The sequence below is a fragment of the Nuphar pumila genome, chromosome 5 (assembly GCF_984573655.1).
Source record: "Nuphar pumila chromosome 5, dmNupPumi1.hap1.1, whole genome shotgun sequence".
Lineage (NCBI taxonomy): Eukaryota > Viridiplantae > Streptophyta > Magnoliopsida > Nymphaeales > Nymphaeaceae > Nuphar > Nuphar pumila.
The window spans coordinates 41,719,383-41,737,645 of NC_143253.1; the positions used below are offsets into that span (position 1 = coordinate 41,719,383).

The following is an 18,263-nucleotide window of genomic DNA, read 5'->3' on the forward strand; positions in this document are numbered from 1 at the left end:
AAGAGTGCAACGCAGAACCTTTGCACGATGCGCAACGGCAAAGTAAAGGAACTGTAAACAGGAGTGCAACACAAAACCTGTGCGCGATGCGCAACGGCAAGAAAGGACAAGGATCGCGAAACTGCGTCCTTGAGTTAAATGCGTACTCGTATAAATATATATGATATATATGCATATATATTTATTTAATTGTCCTTTTTAGTTAATTGAACTCAATTCAGTTGTCCAAGTCTTTTGTGCAATCTTCCCCTACCTTTGAGAGTTGCAAGCTTGCTGTCGTCCGCGGATGTACGTGATTGGCGGCTCGGGTCGCGGAGCGCGAGCAGGGTCCGTCATACGAGCTGCAAAAGTAACGATCTTAGCAAGCTAATACCAAAATCGAAAGTCAGGGGTACTATCGTCGTCCTGACGTAAGGAAAGCAGAGGCAGGGGTAGGGGCTGCGAGCCCCTGCTGACTTGCTGTCAGCGGACTCCGAGGAGGCAGGGGGTTGCACCCCTGCCCTCATAAAGCGAGGGCAGGCAGGGTTGCGCCCCTACCTGACAAAGCAGAAGAGAGACAGGGTCAAAGCCCCTGCCTGTCAACAACGAACGGAGGCCCGCCTGATGCCAGGGAAAGGCGAGGCGAGGGGGCTTGCCTCGGCCTACCGAAAAACAGCGAAGGCAGGGGCGATGCCCCTGCCTAACGAGAAAAGAGGCACAGAGAGGGCTCGGGCCCCTCCCCGGTCGCAACAAGGAGCAGGGAAGGGCTCGACCCCCTCCCCCATCAAAACAACGAGCAGGGAGGGGGCTCAGCCCCTCCCCTGCCAACACAAAGAGTAGGGAGGGGGCTCATCCCCTCCCCTGACATAACACGAAGCAGGGAGGGGGCTCAGCCCCTCCCCTGCCATGATAGGGAGCAAGGAGCAGGGAGGGGGGGCTCGACCCCTCCCCTCCCAAACAGAGGGAACAGAGAGGAGAGGGAGGCGAGCCCCTCCTCTGCCATAACAGGAGGCAGGGAGGAGGGCTCGGCCCCTCCCCTACCTTGACAGAGGAAACAGAGAGGAGGGGAGGCGAGCCCCTTCTCTGCTGTAACAGGAGAACAGAGAGGAGGGGGGTGAGCCCCTCCTCTGCCGGAAGAACCACGAAGAGGCAGGGGCTTCGCCCCTGCCGAAAAATCCACAAAAAGGCAGGGGGCAAAAGCCCCTGCCGAAAAGATGGGCCGACACGGGGAGCTCCGCTCCCTGCCGGCGAAACAAGAGGGACAGGGGGAGCGGTGCCCCCTGTCGACACGGCAAGTGGCAGGGGGCTGAGCCCCCTGCTGAAACAGCAAGTGACAGGGGGCAGAGCCCCCTGCCCAAAACAATAAGCGACAGGGGGTGGAGCCCCCTGCCGACACAGTAAGTGACAGGGGGCGGAGCCCCCTGCCGGCGAATGGCAACGGCAGGGGGCTCAGCCCCCCTGTCGGCCGATCCTGAGAAAGGCAAGTGGGTAACCCCCTGCCGATGAGAGGCAATGGCAGGGGGCTCTGCCCCCTTGTCGGTCGACCCCTCACCGAGAAAAAGAAGTGAAAGAGGAGGGGGAAGGAAGGGAAAAGAGGGGAGATGGATGCGTACCTGGGGTCGTCGGAGCGGAAGGCGGTGGCGGTGGGTCGCCGGCACCTTTGCAGCAGAGAGGGAAGGAGATGGCCGGCACCTGAGGTTGTCGGCTCCCTGCAGCACGCGGGATGAAGGCGGTTGCCGGCGGCGAGTCACCGGCGTCGGTGGCCGCAGGGATGAACGAGGGGGAAAGAGTCGGTCGGGGGAGAGAGACCGAGAGAGGAAGAAGGGGTGGCGGGGGTTCTCTTTGAAACCCCTGCCTCCCTGTCTTCAAAACACGAAAGGCGGTGCCTCCATTTGGGTCTGGGTCGGGTCCGGATCCGACCCGAATCCTAACTTAAATTTTTTTTTTAGTTTATTACAGAGTGGGTGCTCTGAAGCAGTTGGTCAGCGCGTTGCATTAAAGTCACCAAGAAGAGCACAAGGAATCAGAGAAGTGCTAATTTGATGGGCAAGAAGCACAAGGAGAACCCGATGAGTACTTATGTGATAAGGAAGATAAACACCGAAAGTGGAGAATGTGGTTTGTCAAGAAGGCTCCGAGAAATCCATCTGCAACCAAAAAGGGGTGACGACTGAATTGAGATTGAAATAAAAACTTGCGGCCCACAAACAAAGAACCTAGCTAAAAACCATATTGTAGTGGCAGAGAAGATTCAAAATTGTATTGACTGAACCTCCGTCTAAAGGCTTGGAACTTGGTAGTAGAAAGCATAGCGTCAAGGATAAAAATAACTGAAGGCTTTATGAAAACCCAAAAGGCATTGAAGATCACGCTGAGCAACTTTATAAAGATGACATATTACCTATTGAGAAAAGCCTGGTTTAGCAACCAGGCTAAGTTCTAAAAATGACGGTTCACGTGCCTCGGTGGAAACATGATCAGTAGGGAGAGTCTTGAGGCTTCAAATCAGGTGAGTCTGCCGTAAAGATAGAAGAGGGAGATGGGAAGATGCAAGGATGGTGGTAGTGCAGTCAGGTGGTGCTAGAGATTGTGACATTCGTGACAGAATCTGAGATGCAGTTGATGGTGTGAGAAACAATGCTGGTGCTGATGCAGGTCCAGGAAAAGGTAACTGTGTTGGCCTTAACCCCAACGAAGCTGAAGGATGCGCTATTGTAGAACCAGGAGGGAGCTGTAATATGGTTGGTGGCACCAGCATTTGCGCATGTGATTGAACAGCAAGCTTTCCTACAGAAGACGGTGAAGAAAATGTTTATGCTTCTGTTGGACGTTGGACTGGTGCTATGGGCATAATGTTTGCCATTGAAGGTGAAGGTTGAGTAACAGAAGGAACAAGACTTGGTGACTCTGGCATCACGCATGGGGAAGGCATTGTTGGGGTGGGATTAGAAAAGCAGTTCTTAGATACCCCCACCACCACCACATTCAGATCCTAACTATAAGCTGGCAAGAGAGTCAGCTGATGTGAAGTTGGTGCTTTCAAAGGCTGTAAAGAGTTGGAAAGAAAGAAAGAGAATAAGAAGGGGTAAAGAGAAGAGGTGAAGTGAGAGCAAAAGGTGAGAAGAAAAGAAAAACACGCAAAACTCTTAAAGAGGGAACTCGGTTTTGGATTTTCAAAAAAAGGGGGAGGCCCCCTTTAAATAGGGAGAGTGAGGGTTAAACTGGGGATAAAAATTATGACATTTGTAAAAAAAAATATTGTTAACAAATGTTTAAAACTTGGAGACAAGTGGAGAGAATGTAAGTACGTGTTTTATTTTTTTCAAAACAATGGGCAAAACCGTGTTCGGCTTTTGGGATGGGCTTATGGAACTAGGTAGGATCTTAACTGGATCAAATTGGTCAGGATCTAGTTCCTCTAACTAGATCTCAGTCTAGTTAGGGGAACTTTGGTCTCTCTCTCTCTCTCTCTCTCTCTCTCTCTCTCTCTCTCTCTCTCTCTATATATATATATATATATATATATATATATATATATATAAAAAATTCTTAAAAAGAAATCCCACAAAAACTTTATGAAAAAAGGGGTTAATTAAAAGATAGAATTGACGTCTATGTTCATAAGGGGTTGACTGTTGGTCAACATGGGTTCGAACGATTATGACCCTAAGATCATATGGTTCCCGAAATTTTCTAAAATTACTAAAATGCCCCTGGGACTTGCCGAGCATAATTCAACTTTGATTTTGATGAAATAAAAATCACTCTTCTTGGATTTTTTATACGAATGCAACCATGTGTTCGGAACTCATAAAATAGATCTTCAAAATTATGATTTTGACCATGGTGTTGTCTCAGCATGCTTTGAGCTCTTGCGAATTACGATTTCGACGAAATCACTTCTGTTCTCTTTTGAATTTTCGATGTGAACACTATTATAATCTCGAATAACATAAATTAGATCTTTAAGAATATAAATTATGGTTTTTCCATATCTTCAAATTGGGTTCGATCCAAACTAAATTTAACTTTTTAATTTAGATTGGGTTCACTCAATGGATCTGACCACAAATACGATATTTAGATCCTTAGTTAATTAGTGGTTCCTTCGATAATTGGATTTTCCTTAAATTTCAGAGATATATATTATTAAATATATCAAGATAAAATTATCTAATAAATACCAGAATATTATTGATAAATAATTCGATAATAACAGTTAATCATAATTAATATTAGTAATTATGCTAACATAGTTTATTTATAATCCTGGAAAATTTGCGAGCATTACATGTGCACCAGACCACTAGTTCATTGTCTATCTTATCAGCTTGGGAGACCACTATACCAACATACATTAGTACATACATATCTTTATTTATCCATCTACCTACATACAAGCATGTATGTGTAAAAGATGAATCAAGAACCTTTTTCAACTCGACTTTTTTGAGGGCGGTTTGTTTCAGGCTTTTGATTAGAAAAATGTCACTGGCACTCCCTTCCCAACATGATGAAACAAACAAACAAATGATACATAGGAAAAGTCCAGGCTGGCCTAAGTGGACCCCAACATTTTTCACTTCCTCCCTTATTTCCTTTGAAAATCCCTTCACATCTAACCTCATGTAAAAAGAATTTCAAGGGGAAGCTGGGCAGGAAAGATATTTTAGAAGATTGTGCCCTTTCCCAAACAAAAAGAGGGAGCTTGACAGAGAGAACTCCTAGCTCATGCAGCAGTTCTCCAGCACGAATGTGCTCTTCCTTGGCCTCAATCCTATGCTAGATGTGTGTCAAGGACTCAAGACTCAAGAGTAGGGATAGTAGCAAGGAATATACAGAATTGCCAGTGCACCAAAACTTCAGCCTGGGTGGGGGGCAAGTCTACCAGAACCCTCCCTAATAGCTTTAAGAGAAGCCAACCAGGTGGAGTTGTTGCAACATCACTCTCACAAGTCTCTCCCCTATTTTAGCAATTGGAGTATGCTTCCAAATGAGACTCTCAGGCAGAAGAATATCTTGGGGGCATCCCAGAAAACCCGAAGTAATTGGTTCACCACTAGCCACAATCAACCTTGCATCTTGAAGAAGATTGGGCAGATAGTACCTGAAGCACTGACCTTGAAGAGTCCTCAAGCAGCCATTCTCTCGAAGGGAACCCATATCTATGCCGGGCTTAAAGCTTGAGAACTTGATCATGCTCCAACTAGAGTTTCAAGAAATGATTGAAAATGACCCCCCAAACAGAAACATGCTTAAGCCTGGCTATCAGCTGAAGTTTGCCTTTGTGTAAGATCCTATTCCTTTCCTTCCATGTAAGCCAGACAACTTGAATGCCTCAGAGTTGAATTCAACTAACCTTGAGCTTGACCCCATGCCACCATTGAAGCTCCTGAACAACTGAGGCCATTGGGCATCGATGTCTAATTTTTAGGGTTGTTAGCTCGAGCTCAGTCTGTGTAAAGCCTGTGATTTTTAGAAAAAAAATGGACCCAGGTCGGATCCGGATCCATACTCGAGAACCCCACTTAACAACCCCCCCCCCCTCGTGCCTATTTATATGCACGCAGGGAGGGGTTTATCTTACGCAGAAAAGGAGACCCCCTCCCCCTCGACACTCTCTCCGTGTTCTCTCTCCCCCTGTGCCTCCCGCGGTTGGCAGTCCCTTGCCAAGCCATGCCAGATCTATCCAGCTCAGACCCAGCTGGTTGGGTCCAGTTGGGCCTGAGTCGAACCCCCATTTTTTGAGAAGCGCGTTTCCCTTTTATGGAAAATGCGCTTCCTATTTATGGGAAGCGTGCTTCCCCCTCGCTTCCCTCTTTTTTCCATGTTTTTTTATTTTCTTTTTTCTTTTTTCTTTTTTCTTTTTTCTTTTTTCTTTTTTCTTTTTTCTTTTTTCTTTTTTCTTTTTTCTTTTTCTTTTTTCTTTTTTTTTTCTTTTTCCGCTTCCCCCTCGCTTCTGGTTCGCTTCCGAGATGGTTCGTGATTCGCTTCTAATCTCATGCTTCCTGCTTCCTAAATTTTTTAAAGTACCTCGCTTCCCGCTCTCACTTCCTGTATCGTTTTCTGCTTCCGCTTCCTGAACTGGTAATCATGGTGTAGACACAGCTGTTGTTTTGGTATACCAAGAAAAGTGACACTTGTGGATACTGATGTCCCTGGTGTCCCGACATTAGATATTGATTTCTAATATTCTGATGGATGATGTTGTTTTCTGATATCGATCGAGGGCTAAGTTTGGAACCCAGTAATAAAATACAACTTGCGTGCTAAGTTACCTTAGGAACCTAACTTGACCTCGGGGATTTTACCCATTTTGAGTATCTGCGGGCAATGGTAATAAAAAGTGAAACTTAAATGTGTGTGTATCCTAATAGGGACATACATATGAAAAAAAATTGATTAAAGATAATAAATTATGCATGCATTGCATCGAAATCATGCATATTCATGTTATGCATTAAATCATGCATATTTACTTGTTCCCTTAATTGTGATATATTGATGAATGCATGATGTTCCTTAATGCATGTTAAATGTCTTTAATGCTTAGATTGTGATCTTTGTTGTTATTAAATGTTCTCTCATGCTTAATAAATGTTCTCCATTGCATGAATGATTATTTGAATTATAAATGTGTTATATTTTTGTCCCTCTAAAATATTGCATAAATCTTATTTATATTCTTTTTACTTATTTGATTCATTAGAGAGACCTGTACGCAGGATTCTTTGGATTCTGACACCCTACTTTTTGTGTTTTTCGCAGCCTCAGATGCCTAATGGGGTGACCGGCTTCTGAGAAGAGTCACGAGAGGACCACACGACTACATGGCAGATTCTTTGGACGACGTGGCTCTTTACTTTTGTCTTTCCTTTTGCTTTTTTTACTTTTTAATTAATTATTTCTCAAACTCTTTACATTAAAATAAATAAAGTTTGGTTGGGTTTGGTATGAAAGATGAGTATAAGATCCCTTGTGGTGGTGGTTGTGTTTACTGTAAAGGCCCCGAGTCTCTGGGAATGTTTTCGCAATGGTTTAAAAAAAAATCAGCATTTTCAAGGTGTATGAGTTGGGGTCGTTACAACCCTAACCCCTGAATTGCTTAAAAAGGTAGGGGGTATCGAGTACCCGGGTCGGGTCCGCGTCCGACCAGTTAAATATTTTTTTTGTGGGTTTTACAATATATATGAAAATCAAGAAGCCAAAGATACATGCCGAGATGTGAAATCCTTGAATTTGTTTCATTCATTTAATATGAATCCTTTCCAAGACCTTGATGCCCCGCTCTAATACATGTCACAAAATAGCACGGATAGCAATGCACCCCAGAATGCATTTCATGGGCCAAGAATACAATGTAGTTAAACACACATTTACAATAGAAATACCAATATAATACAAGACTTAAAAATAAACAATTTTATTAAAGATGAAATTCAAATAATACAAAAGAAATGGAAATTATAAAAGTCTCATTACAAACACTCAAAATCTAAGAAACTACCCCTCACTCTCTCCCCTTACAAAAGCACACGCCCACCCATATTTATAGAAAAAATAAGGGAGAAGAGAGAGATTAAAGAAGAGAAGGAGGAGCCCTTCTAGCCATTAGAGTTACTCCAACGACTAGAACAAAGTCAACCTAGGTTGACCAAATGCTTAGTCAACCTAGGTTGACTAAGATAAATATTATATATATATATATATATATATATATATCCGTATGTGTACACATAGTATACATATACACACCAAGGATACATTTATCTTAACAAATTGGGGAGGTGATCCCCACAATAGGCATTGAACCACGAGTTTCTGTGTTTTCTTAGGTGCATGGTTAATCTCATGGAGGTGCAAAAAGCAACGTCATTCTTTCCTCAACTTCAGAATAGTATCGGGCTATGGCCACAACCACGATGAAGGTGGTTTGGCTGAGAAGGTTGTTGGTTGATATGGGTATTCAAATGCTAGGAGCTTCAAAAATGCATTGCGACAATAAGAGTGCTATCTTCATTGTCAGCAACCACACTTTTCACGAAAGAACAAAGCACATCGAGATGGACTGCCACTACACGCTTGAGGAATATCTTCAAAGGATCATTAATCTGCCTTATGTCACATGAGAGTACCAATTGGCAGACTTTTTCACCAAACTTTTCTTTGCTCCTAGGTTTCACTTCCTCTAAGCAAATTTTTTATCATTATACCATAATTTTGAGAGGAAGTGTTAAATTGTACATATATAAAAATTGCATCTATATATATATATATATATATATATATATATATATATATATATATATATATCCTTTTTTGGACTTAGTCAACCTAAGTTGACGAAGCTCCCAATGGCTAGATTTCTAGCCGTTGGACCGTTCCAACAGCTAAAAATCTAGCTGTTGAGAATGGTCTCTCTCATTCTCTCCTTTGGCTCTCTTAGCCCTCTCTCCTCTCCTCTCGTGTATATATAGGGGACTTCCCCTCCTTGTAAAGCATGCATTTTGCATACTTGTGATGATTAATAAAATCTTATTCTTTATATTGTGAGCCTTCTTAAGTGTACCTCTTTCCGGGTTTTGTGAGTGTGTTCCTTAGAGAACACTTGTGTGTTGTTCACTTGATATTGGAGGGCACTTTGGTTTGTGATTGAAAGCTACTTGGTTATTTACAAATACAATAGATGGGCACTGGCAAGAGACAGAGGCATGTGACCAACTCTATCATTTGAGTGATCCATACCAGATAAAAGTCTGGATCCTTTAGGAACTGGAGTATGCGGATTGCACTCTGGATGAACCAAGTCCTGCATATCTGACCAAATTCCACTTCTCTAAAAATATATGCATAAAAAATAGTCGTAGCTGGATCAATCATTGAGTCAGAAATAGATGATTCAGCCCCAAGCCAAACTATGATTAGATGATACAATCATGGAAAATCAAGTGTGATCAAGCCATCAAATTCATCTGGGGTAGTGTGGCTCAGACAAAAATTCAGCAGTGTATATCAATTGATTATAGCAACCTCTGAGAACCTAATGCAGTACTTCTCTTTTTCTGCTTAACAAAGTCTTCCTTGGATTTATTTCAATACAAAAGGAAGGTTGCATTATATCAAACCCAGTATAAAACCAAAACTAACTCGTCAGCAACATAGAAGATAAATTACAAACAATAGATGAAAATATGTTGGCTCCATTTAGATAGCAATATATAAGTATAAATACATTAAAAAAAACTTACATTTAAGTGATGTCTACATTGCAAATGCATAAAGATATGGATCAGACAACAGAGTTGTTAAATATATGGGAATATGCACAATTTGGAAAAAGACTGTCATTTAAACTGATAGAAGAAAAAAAATTGCTTAATGTGATGAATAACCAAAATACAGGAACTGATAGAACTAGCAAACCAAAAATATCAACATTTCACCTTTTATATTTTGTTACAGCAATCCCCTTAATATAGATAGCCCCTGCCATGCCTATAATGTTCCAGAAATCAATGAACAAAACCTTCCATCACTACAAGATAGAACTTAAGGCTACGATTGAAAACAATGACAAGGAACTGAAAATATACCAACAAAGTGAACAAGGAAAGATTCCAATATGAATAGAAGCCTATGTAAATTATTACATGCTCCTTGTGGACCCTTTAAAAGTTTGGGTGAGGCTCATGTGACTTGGTCTTCTTAAAATCCAGTAGGAAGCCTAGGGCACATGAGTCTTGTTAAATTGTACATATATTTATACTTATATATATATATATATATATATATATATATTCATATAAATAATATAAGTAATATAGGGAGAATCAAACTAAGTTTGACTGCTCCCAACGGCTAGAATTTCTAGCCGTTGGGAGCTTTGCTCCCTCTCTAGTTATGATCTCTCTCTCTCCCTTTTAATCCCTTACTCCTCTCTCTTGTGAATAAATAGGAGTGTTCTCCACTTTGTTTTGTAAGCCCTTTGTTTTGTAAGCCTTTGGCACACTCTCTTTGTTAAATAAATTATATTTTTTACTATTATGTAGCCCCTTTGTAGGGTTTGTGAGAGTGATCATTTAGAACACTTTGTGGTTCTCTTTGTGGCTGTTGTAAGTGTGTTCCTTGAGAGAACACTTTTGTTGAAGATTGGAGAACCTTTGGTTCATGATTGAAGTCTTCTTGAATCTTTACAAGCCTCACCCAAACGTTTAAAGGGTTCACAAGAAGCATAAGGTAATTTACATAGGATTTTATTTATTCTTTATAGAAAATAACAATAAAAATAATGAAACATAATGCTTGTTCCAAAATCTTCATGGTACTCAAAAATATATTCATAGTTTCACACCTTATGCAACAACTAGCACCCCATGAATTACACAATATATATTCAAGAGGTTCACACAATGCTTGTCGGTTTAATAATGCAATGTGCATGATATTAACACCAAGACAAGGAGTCTAATCTATATAGTCAAAAGCCCTGACTAGGCACCGACTAGTCCGCCTAGGCCTTGCAATTCCTAGGTGGGTACCTTAAAAGGTACCAATTTTCCCGACTAGGCACCGATTAAGGCGCCTAGTCGGCGACTAAGCTGCCTCCGCCTAGGCACGAGGGCAATTTAGTCATTTATTTTTCTTATATATATTGTTATTTTTTGTATTTATATAATTATATGTGTGTGTGTTTGTGTGATTTGTTTTGTGAAATCATGCTTAGTTATTATTTTATATATATATATATGTGTGTGTGTGTGTGTGTGTGTGTGTTACTTTGCTTTTGGGTTATTTTTTGTGAAACACTGAAAGCATGCACAATTAATTTTAATTGATTATGTTTTTTATATGTGTGTGTTACTTTGTTTCTGATGACTTTTTTTATAAAAGCCTGAAAGCATGTTTAGTATTGTGAATTATGTAATATGTTATTTATATATGTAAGTGTTATTGTGCATTTGTGAAAGGTTGAAAGCATATTTTGTTGATTATACTGAATATATTATGAATAATTGAAATATATATATATATATATATTTGTGTGTATACAATTATATATATGTATATTCTTGTCACGGGCCTATTTCCTTCAATGGGCTAGCGCGGCGCGACGGTCCTTCCTTACCGCCGCAAGCCTACTCGTCAGCTCGCTTGCCGGTCGCGGAAGCTTGTAATCAGAGTGCAAGAGAGCAAGAGAGAATAGAGGGAGAGAAATTGCAATCACAAGAAGCAATCACAACGAGGGTGAACAAAAGAAAGCTCAACGCATTTACTTCATTCACAATTTTGCCCGCAGGCATTACAGTTCAAGTATACGGGCTGCCCCTTCGGGGTATTGATTCACCTGAACCGGGCAGCTTACATCAGACTAAACAAAAGCAAAACAGACTCTAAGCGCAACTGTACACTGTAAGTCGCAAGGGAACATGCTCCCCCCTTCAAATCATGCGCCGTCCTCGGCGCCATCTGTTTCGTGGTAAGCCCTGACTTCAGCCGGGTAGCGGCTATTCATTCGAAATGCAGGCTCCCACGTTGGTTCTGTTGTTTCCTCCCACTGCACCAAGTATTTCTTTGCTTGTCCCAAGTAGTTGACCTTGTGGCGAAGGATCTGACTGAGGTGCTTCTCGGCCCGTTGTGCGGCCGGGGCCCTCTGCATGATGGGAGCGTGTTGTGGCACACTGCGTTCCAGGTCTCCATCATCTGAATGGAACTGCTTGAAGTTGCACACGTGGAACACCGAGTGCACCTTGAAGTCTGGGGGCAACTCCAGCTTGTATGCCAGCTTGCCCACCTTCTTCGTGATGGTGAAGAGTCCCTCATACTTTCTGAGTAGTCTGCGGTGCCGCCCGCGGAAGATGCCTGTGCGACCAGGATATAACTTCACCAACACTTGGTCCCCAACTTGGAACCCTGCGGGCCGACGGTGCTTGTCCGCCCACTTCTTCATTCTTTTTGCCGCTTTGTGTAAGAATGTTTTCGCCAACTCATTTTGATCGTGTCAGTCACGAACAAACTGATAGGCGAATGATGGTCTTCCCTTTTCTTGTGTGGCAAGAGTGTGCGGGGTCAGTGGCTGCTGCCCCGTGGCTATCTCGAACGGACTGTGGCCTGAAGACTCGCTCTTCTGCAGATTATAACAAAACTGTGCCACATCAAGGAGCTTCACCCAATTTTTCTGATTGACACTAACAAAATGCCTCAGGTACTGCTCCAGTATCCCGTTGATACGCTCTGTCTGCCCATCTGTCTGTGGATGGAAGCTAGTTGAAAACAGCAACTCAGAGCCAAGTAGCCGAAATACTTCACGCCAGAACTTGTTCGTGAAGCGAGCATCGCGATCACTCACAATGCTCTTTGGTATGCCCCAGTGCTTCACCACATGCTTTACAAACAACTCTGCAGGGCACTCCTTGGAAGCTGGGATGAAGGTGGCATACTTTGAGAAACGATCCACCACAACCAAAATAGAACTGAGGCCCTCTACCTTCGGCAAACTAACAATAAAGTCGATGGAGATGCTATCCTAAGGACGTTCTGGAATTGGTAGAGGCTCAAGGAGACCGGCAGCCTTCTGGTGTGTACCCTTATCTTGCTGGCAGATGAGGCATGTCCGCACATACCCCTCAACATCGTCTCTCATTTGCGGCCAATAGTAGCCGTGCTCAAGGAGTGCTAAGGTACGCTCCTGACCAGGATGGCCGGCCCATAGTGTATCATGGCACTCATTGAGTAGCTCTCGGCGAAGGCTTTCCCACCGTGGTACAAAGATGCGTCCCCCTTTTGTTACGAGGAGGCCATCCTGTAGCCAAAATCGCCGAGTCTTCCCTGCCTGCGCCAGAGAAACAAGGTGTTGTGCGGTCGGATCCTGCTGCGTACCCTCGCGGATGCGGCTCAGCAATGCGTCCTCCAAATGCACTTCAGAAGGCTCTGCGCGCGCAGCAGCTAATTCAGCCCTACGGCTCAGGGCATCCGCCACAATATTGGTTTTTCCAACCTTGTACTCTAAGGCAAAGTCGAACTCAGCCAAAAACATCTGCCATCGAGCTTTCTTGGGCGTTAACTTCTTTTGCGTCTAAAAATAACTCGTGGCCACATTGTCCGTCTTGACGACGAACTCGGCACCCAAAAGGTAGTGCCGCCAGGTCCTGAGGCAATACACAATGGCGGTCATCTCAGGTTCGTGCACTGTGTAACGCCTCTCTGCATCCTTCAGCTTGCGACTCTCATATGCGATCGGATGACCATCTTGCATAATAACTCCGTCAATGGCAAAGTCTGAGGCATCAGTGTGGACTTCAAAGGGTCTCGAATGATCAGGCAGTCGCAGCACTGGCTCCCTCACTAAGGCTTTCTTCAAGCCATCGAAGGCATCTTGGCACGCTCTTGTCCAGAGCCATACCCGATTCTTCTTTAACAAATCTGTGAGGGGCGCAGCAATGAGGGAATAACCTTCGATGAAACGCCGATAATAGTTTGCCAAACCGAGGAATGACCGCAATTCTGGCACTTTATTTGGCGGAACCCATTCCTGAATGGCCCTTATCGTCTGCCCATCCATACGCAGCACACCACGCCCCACAACGTGGCCAAGGAAGTTGATCTCCTCCTGCCCAAAGAGACACTTCTCTCGTTTGACACAGAGGTCATTCTCCTTCAGCACCTGAAACACTGTTCGCAAGTGCTCGGCATGTTCCTCCATGTTGTTGCTGTAGATCACGATATCATCCAGGTAGACTACCACAAACTTGTCTAAGTAAGGGTAGAAGATCTGGTTCATTAAAGTCGTGAACGTGGCTGGAGCATTTGTCAACCCGAATGGCATTACTAGAAATTCGTAAGCACCATAGCGAGTGACGCAAGTTGTTTTCGACTCATCACCTTCGGCAATCCTCACTTGCCAGTAACCCGATCGCAGATTTAGCTTGGAAAAGATACGGGCACTGCCTAGCTGATCGAACAAGTCCGCTATCAATGGCAATGGGTACTTGTTCTTCACTGTGATCTTATTCAAGGCACGGTAATCCACACATAACCGTTTAGAGCCATCATGTTTCATCTGGAAAAGGACCGGGGCACCAAATGGGGCTTTTGATGGACGAACAATGCCTGCGTCCAACATCTCGTCTAACTGCCTGCGCAGTTCCTTCAGCTCAGTTGGCCCCATACGGTATGGAACCATTGCAGGAGACTTCGCTCCCGGGGTCAACTCAATCTTGTGGTCGACCTCGCATCTTGGCGGAAGACGCTTTGGCAATTCCGGGGGCATCACCCCCCGAAACTCCTCCAATAGTGGGGCTAGGGTCGGTGGCACTGCTGCTTCCACCTTCCCTTCCTCTGCGCGCACTGCCACTAAGAATGTTTGCTCCCCATGCATGACACCCTTCTTTAGTTGCATTGCGGACAATACTGAAGACTTGCCTTTCTGCGTAAGGCACTGCACTGTGTGGGACAGGTCTGACTTCATGATCGTCAACGTGTTGAATTTTGGCAACATCATAACATTCTGGCTTCGCAAAAACTCCATACCCAAAATCATCTTGAAATCGTCCAGGGGCACCACAGAGAAGTTGGCTTTACCGACCCAACTTCCCACTTGAATAGCCACATCCCTTGCTTCACCAAAGATGGGCTTGGCCTCAGAGTTTACCGTTTTAATGGTCATCTGCTTTGGCCCATGCTTCAAGCCCAACCGCTCTGCCTCTTCCCGCTAGACAAAGTTGTGTGTGGCCCCGGAGTCTATAATTGCTGAAGTAGACTTTCCGTTCATAATAACTTCAGTGTACATGAGTTCCTTACTGACTTGCATGTTTTTAGCTGCACAACTTCTGGTTGCATTGATCGATCGCATGGCGCCCATCCTCGGTTACATGGTTTCAGTGTCACTGCATTCAGTATCGCTGCATTCTTCCTGTGCAGCATTGGCTTGCCCGTCGTCCTTTACAAGGCGCTTTGGGCATTGCCGGGCGATATGTCTATCACCACAGAACCAACATGTCTCAACCGCACCCTTGTTGCTGTTGTTATGCTTTGTGTAGTTCTGTTTTTTTTCGGATTGATGGTGTGTCGACGCCTCAGCTTTATCGTTGCGTTGCTCATCCTTCTTGCCTCCGTGGTCAGGCTTCTTCCCAACTTTGGTTGATGGGGTGAAAGGCTTGCGCTGAGTGTCAACTAAGCGCTCAGCCGTCACATATGCATCTTCCAAAATACGGGGGTTGCTCCTTTCCACTTCAGACTGTGCCCATGGTTGAAGTCCCACAATGAACCAGTTGAGCATGTCGTCTTCTGGCATGTTAGGTATCTCCAGCATAAGCTTCTGGAACGTTCTGACATAGTCTTGCAACGAACCAATATGTTTGAGCTCACGAACCATCCAGTAAGCCTGTCTTTGCGCATTTCTTGGCATGAAGTAGTTGCGCAACTCTACTTTGAAGTCATCAAAGGTGTCTATCACACATTGACCCCTCTCCATGTCATTGCGCTTCCGCCTCCACCAAGTGATAGCATCACCATCAAGTAAGGCCGCTGCAGCCTTGATCCTCGTATCTTCGAGGGTCACATTCTGGATATCCAAGTAGTCTTCTACTTGGAACAAGAAGTTCTCAATGGCCTTGCTGTCACGAGAACCACTGAATTTTGCGGGTCTAGGTACATCAATCCTTGATGGTCTCTCACCATTTCCGCCATTTAGGGTCACCGTCCGCTGCAACGTACGGTTCCTCAACTCAAGATCGGTCACTGTAGTCGTCAATGAAGTGACCTGCCCCATTAGTAAGTTCACCTGCTCTTGTAGGCTCGCCACCACATCATTCAATCCATTGAATGATTCACATGCGCGTGAAATCGCTTCATCATGCGAAGTCACATCTTCCACCAGCTTGTTAACAGTTGCAGCCAACTCTTCTTGGCCCCGAGGTGAACCCATCTCCTCAGCTTCGGCAATTGCCTTGCCTTTGGTGTTGCGCAAGTGTTGATAAGGCGCCACGATGTCTTGCTCACAAATCGCAGTCTGTCGGCGTGTCTGTCGACACCGACTCCGGAGTCCCTTCCCCAGCACGAGAACGGGCTCTGGTACCACTTGTCACAGGCCTATTTCCTTCAATGGGCCAGCGCGGCGCGACGGTCCTTCCTTACCGCCGCAAGCCTACTCGTCAGCTCGCTTGTCGGTCGCGGAAGCTTGTAATCAGAGTGCAAGAGAGCAAGAGAGAATAGAGGGAGAGAAATTGCAATAACAAGAAGCAATCACAACGAGGGTGAACAAAAGAAAGCTCAACGCATTTACTTCATTCACAATTTTGCCTGCAGGCATTGCAGTTCAAGTATACGGGCTTCCCCTTCGGGGTATTGATTCACCTGAACCGGGCAGCTTACATCAGACTCAACAAAAGCAAAACAGACTCTAAGCGCAACTGTACACTGTAAGTCGCAAGGGAACAATTCTGGTTATGTATATTAATATATTTTGTGAAAGCATGTGTAATTTTGTACTAGTGTAATGAAAACATCTTATTAGTAAAAGAATTAAACATATTTTTATGTATATTTTGCACACTTTTTTATATTTTAATTGGGGTACCGACTAGTCTCGCCTAGTCCTCGACTAATCTTTTTAGGGGTCTACCGCCTAGGCACCGCCTAGCGCTTTTGACTACATAGAGTCGGATGTCAAACAGCAAATAAAATTTAGATTTATTAGCACTAGTTTTGTTATAATTATATCTCCACGCATTAGTCCAACTTCAGTAATGATGAGTTGCTCTCTTTCCTTTTATCATGTAAAACAATGTAAGGTTAGCTTGTGAGTTTACTCCACAATAGAGGCAAGAGACGCTTAACATAAACAAACATTGTTGTCCCTAGGTTTTCTTCTACATGTGATTCCATTATCAAATTGCGTTTTCATTGAGAATAATGTAGCTCATGCACACTAAGATTTTTTTTTTTAATTATTATTCCGCTATTCTAATTTTCAATAGTATATTTTTTTATGGACTTCCATGACATTTGTGTCACTATGGCAGAATTTGATGAATTTTTAGAGTTGGGGATCGGGGTGGTTCGTTTGGATGACATGTAGATTAGCCTGGTTATTCGTAAACCCGAATGAGATTTCTATGAAGAGAAACCTCTTCAAAACTAAGGCTCAGTTTGGGAGCTGGGAATCGGAAGGAGTTTATGCATTTGAGTCAGAGTGAGCTTTGACTAAATATAAAGCCAACTCCTCAACTCCCATCCCAGCTAGCAGCTCCCAAACAGAGCTTAAATTTCTTTGGATGACAAGTAGTTCTCCCAGTTTTTAGATAATTGTTGTTAGGATAACGGATATTGTTCTAACCTACTAGCATATAACCAGAGTTACCAAAGCGCCTAGCCTAGTGGAGAAGCGTGTTTCGAAAGCGCAAAACAGCGTGCTTTCAAAACGCGCTGGGAAGCGTTGATTTTTTTTGGGAAGTGTGTTTCCCATTTATGGGAAGCGCGCTTCCCCCCTTTTTATTTTTATTTTTATTTTTATTTTTATTTTTTTCGCTTCCTCCTCACTTCCTAGGTCGCTTCCTAGCTCGCTTCCGAGATGATTCTTGATTTGCTTTTAAATCGTCCCACGCTTTCCGCTTCCTGAAATTTTGAAAGTGTCACGCTTCCGCTTCCGCTTCTGTTTCCCGTATCGCTTCCCACTCCCGTAACCATGCATATAACAATTACATATTGCCACTTCAAAATAAAGAGATCCCCATATCAACCCTGTTGGATGAATGAAAAATCCAGGTATACATAGATTTTTTATTTTTTTTTAAAACCTAGGTCGTTAAGGGCTATTGCTTACATGAAATGTTAAGTGCTCGGGCTGTCAGCGTGGAGGCATGGATTTGAGTCTTCAGGGCAGCCACTTCTTGCATAAGAGCAAAGTTTAGGGCCAACACCTGCATGCCCATCCCCAGCACACCAGAATATGGGACCGCAGGTGTGTGCCCATTGTTAAACCTAGGTTGTGTGGCAACATAGATTCTGTCAAACCAGGTTGACATTGTCATCCAATAGTGTGTTAACCCAATTTCTGGAGGTTTACACCTTCACGCAGAAAGCTATGTTCAATGGCATTAGGTGCACTGATTCATGCATTGATATTCTCTTAACTGGAAGAAAGTTTGTTTCCAATCAAACAAAAGCAAGCTCCCATGAATCTTTTTTTCTTTTAAAAAGTGAAAAAAAAATGACTAACAAGAAAGAGGTGACCAAAAGTCACTCCAAAATTACATCAGTAATCAAGATAAATCCTTGTCAAGGTGTTT

At 43.7% G+C, this 18,263-nt stretch overlaps 1 protein-coding gene across 5 annotated transcripts in view; it reads right to left on the bottom strand.

Moving 5' to 3' along the window:
* The window catches only part of MMH-1 (MUTM homolog-1), a 123,739-nt gene that overhangs the window by 79,494 nt on the left and 25,982 nt on the right, over positions 1–18,263 (bottom strand). For all 5 annotated transcript variants that reach the window (XM_090006042.1, XM_090006041.1, XM_090006044.1 and 2 more), the window contains exon 2: positions 9,423–9,474. In XM_090006042.1, coding sequence (XP_089862168.1) covers positions 9,423–9,474 — 52 coding nt within the window. The remainder of the gene's footprint in view (positions 1–9,422; positions 9,475–18,263) is intronic.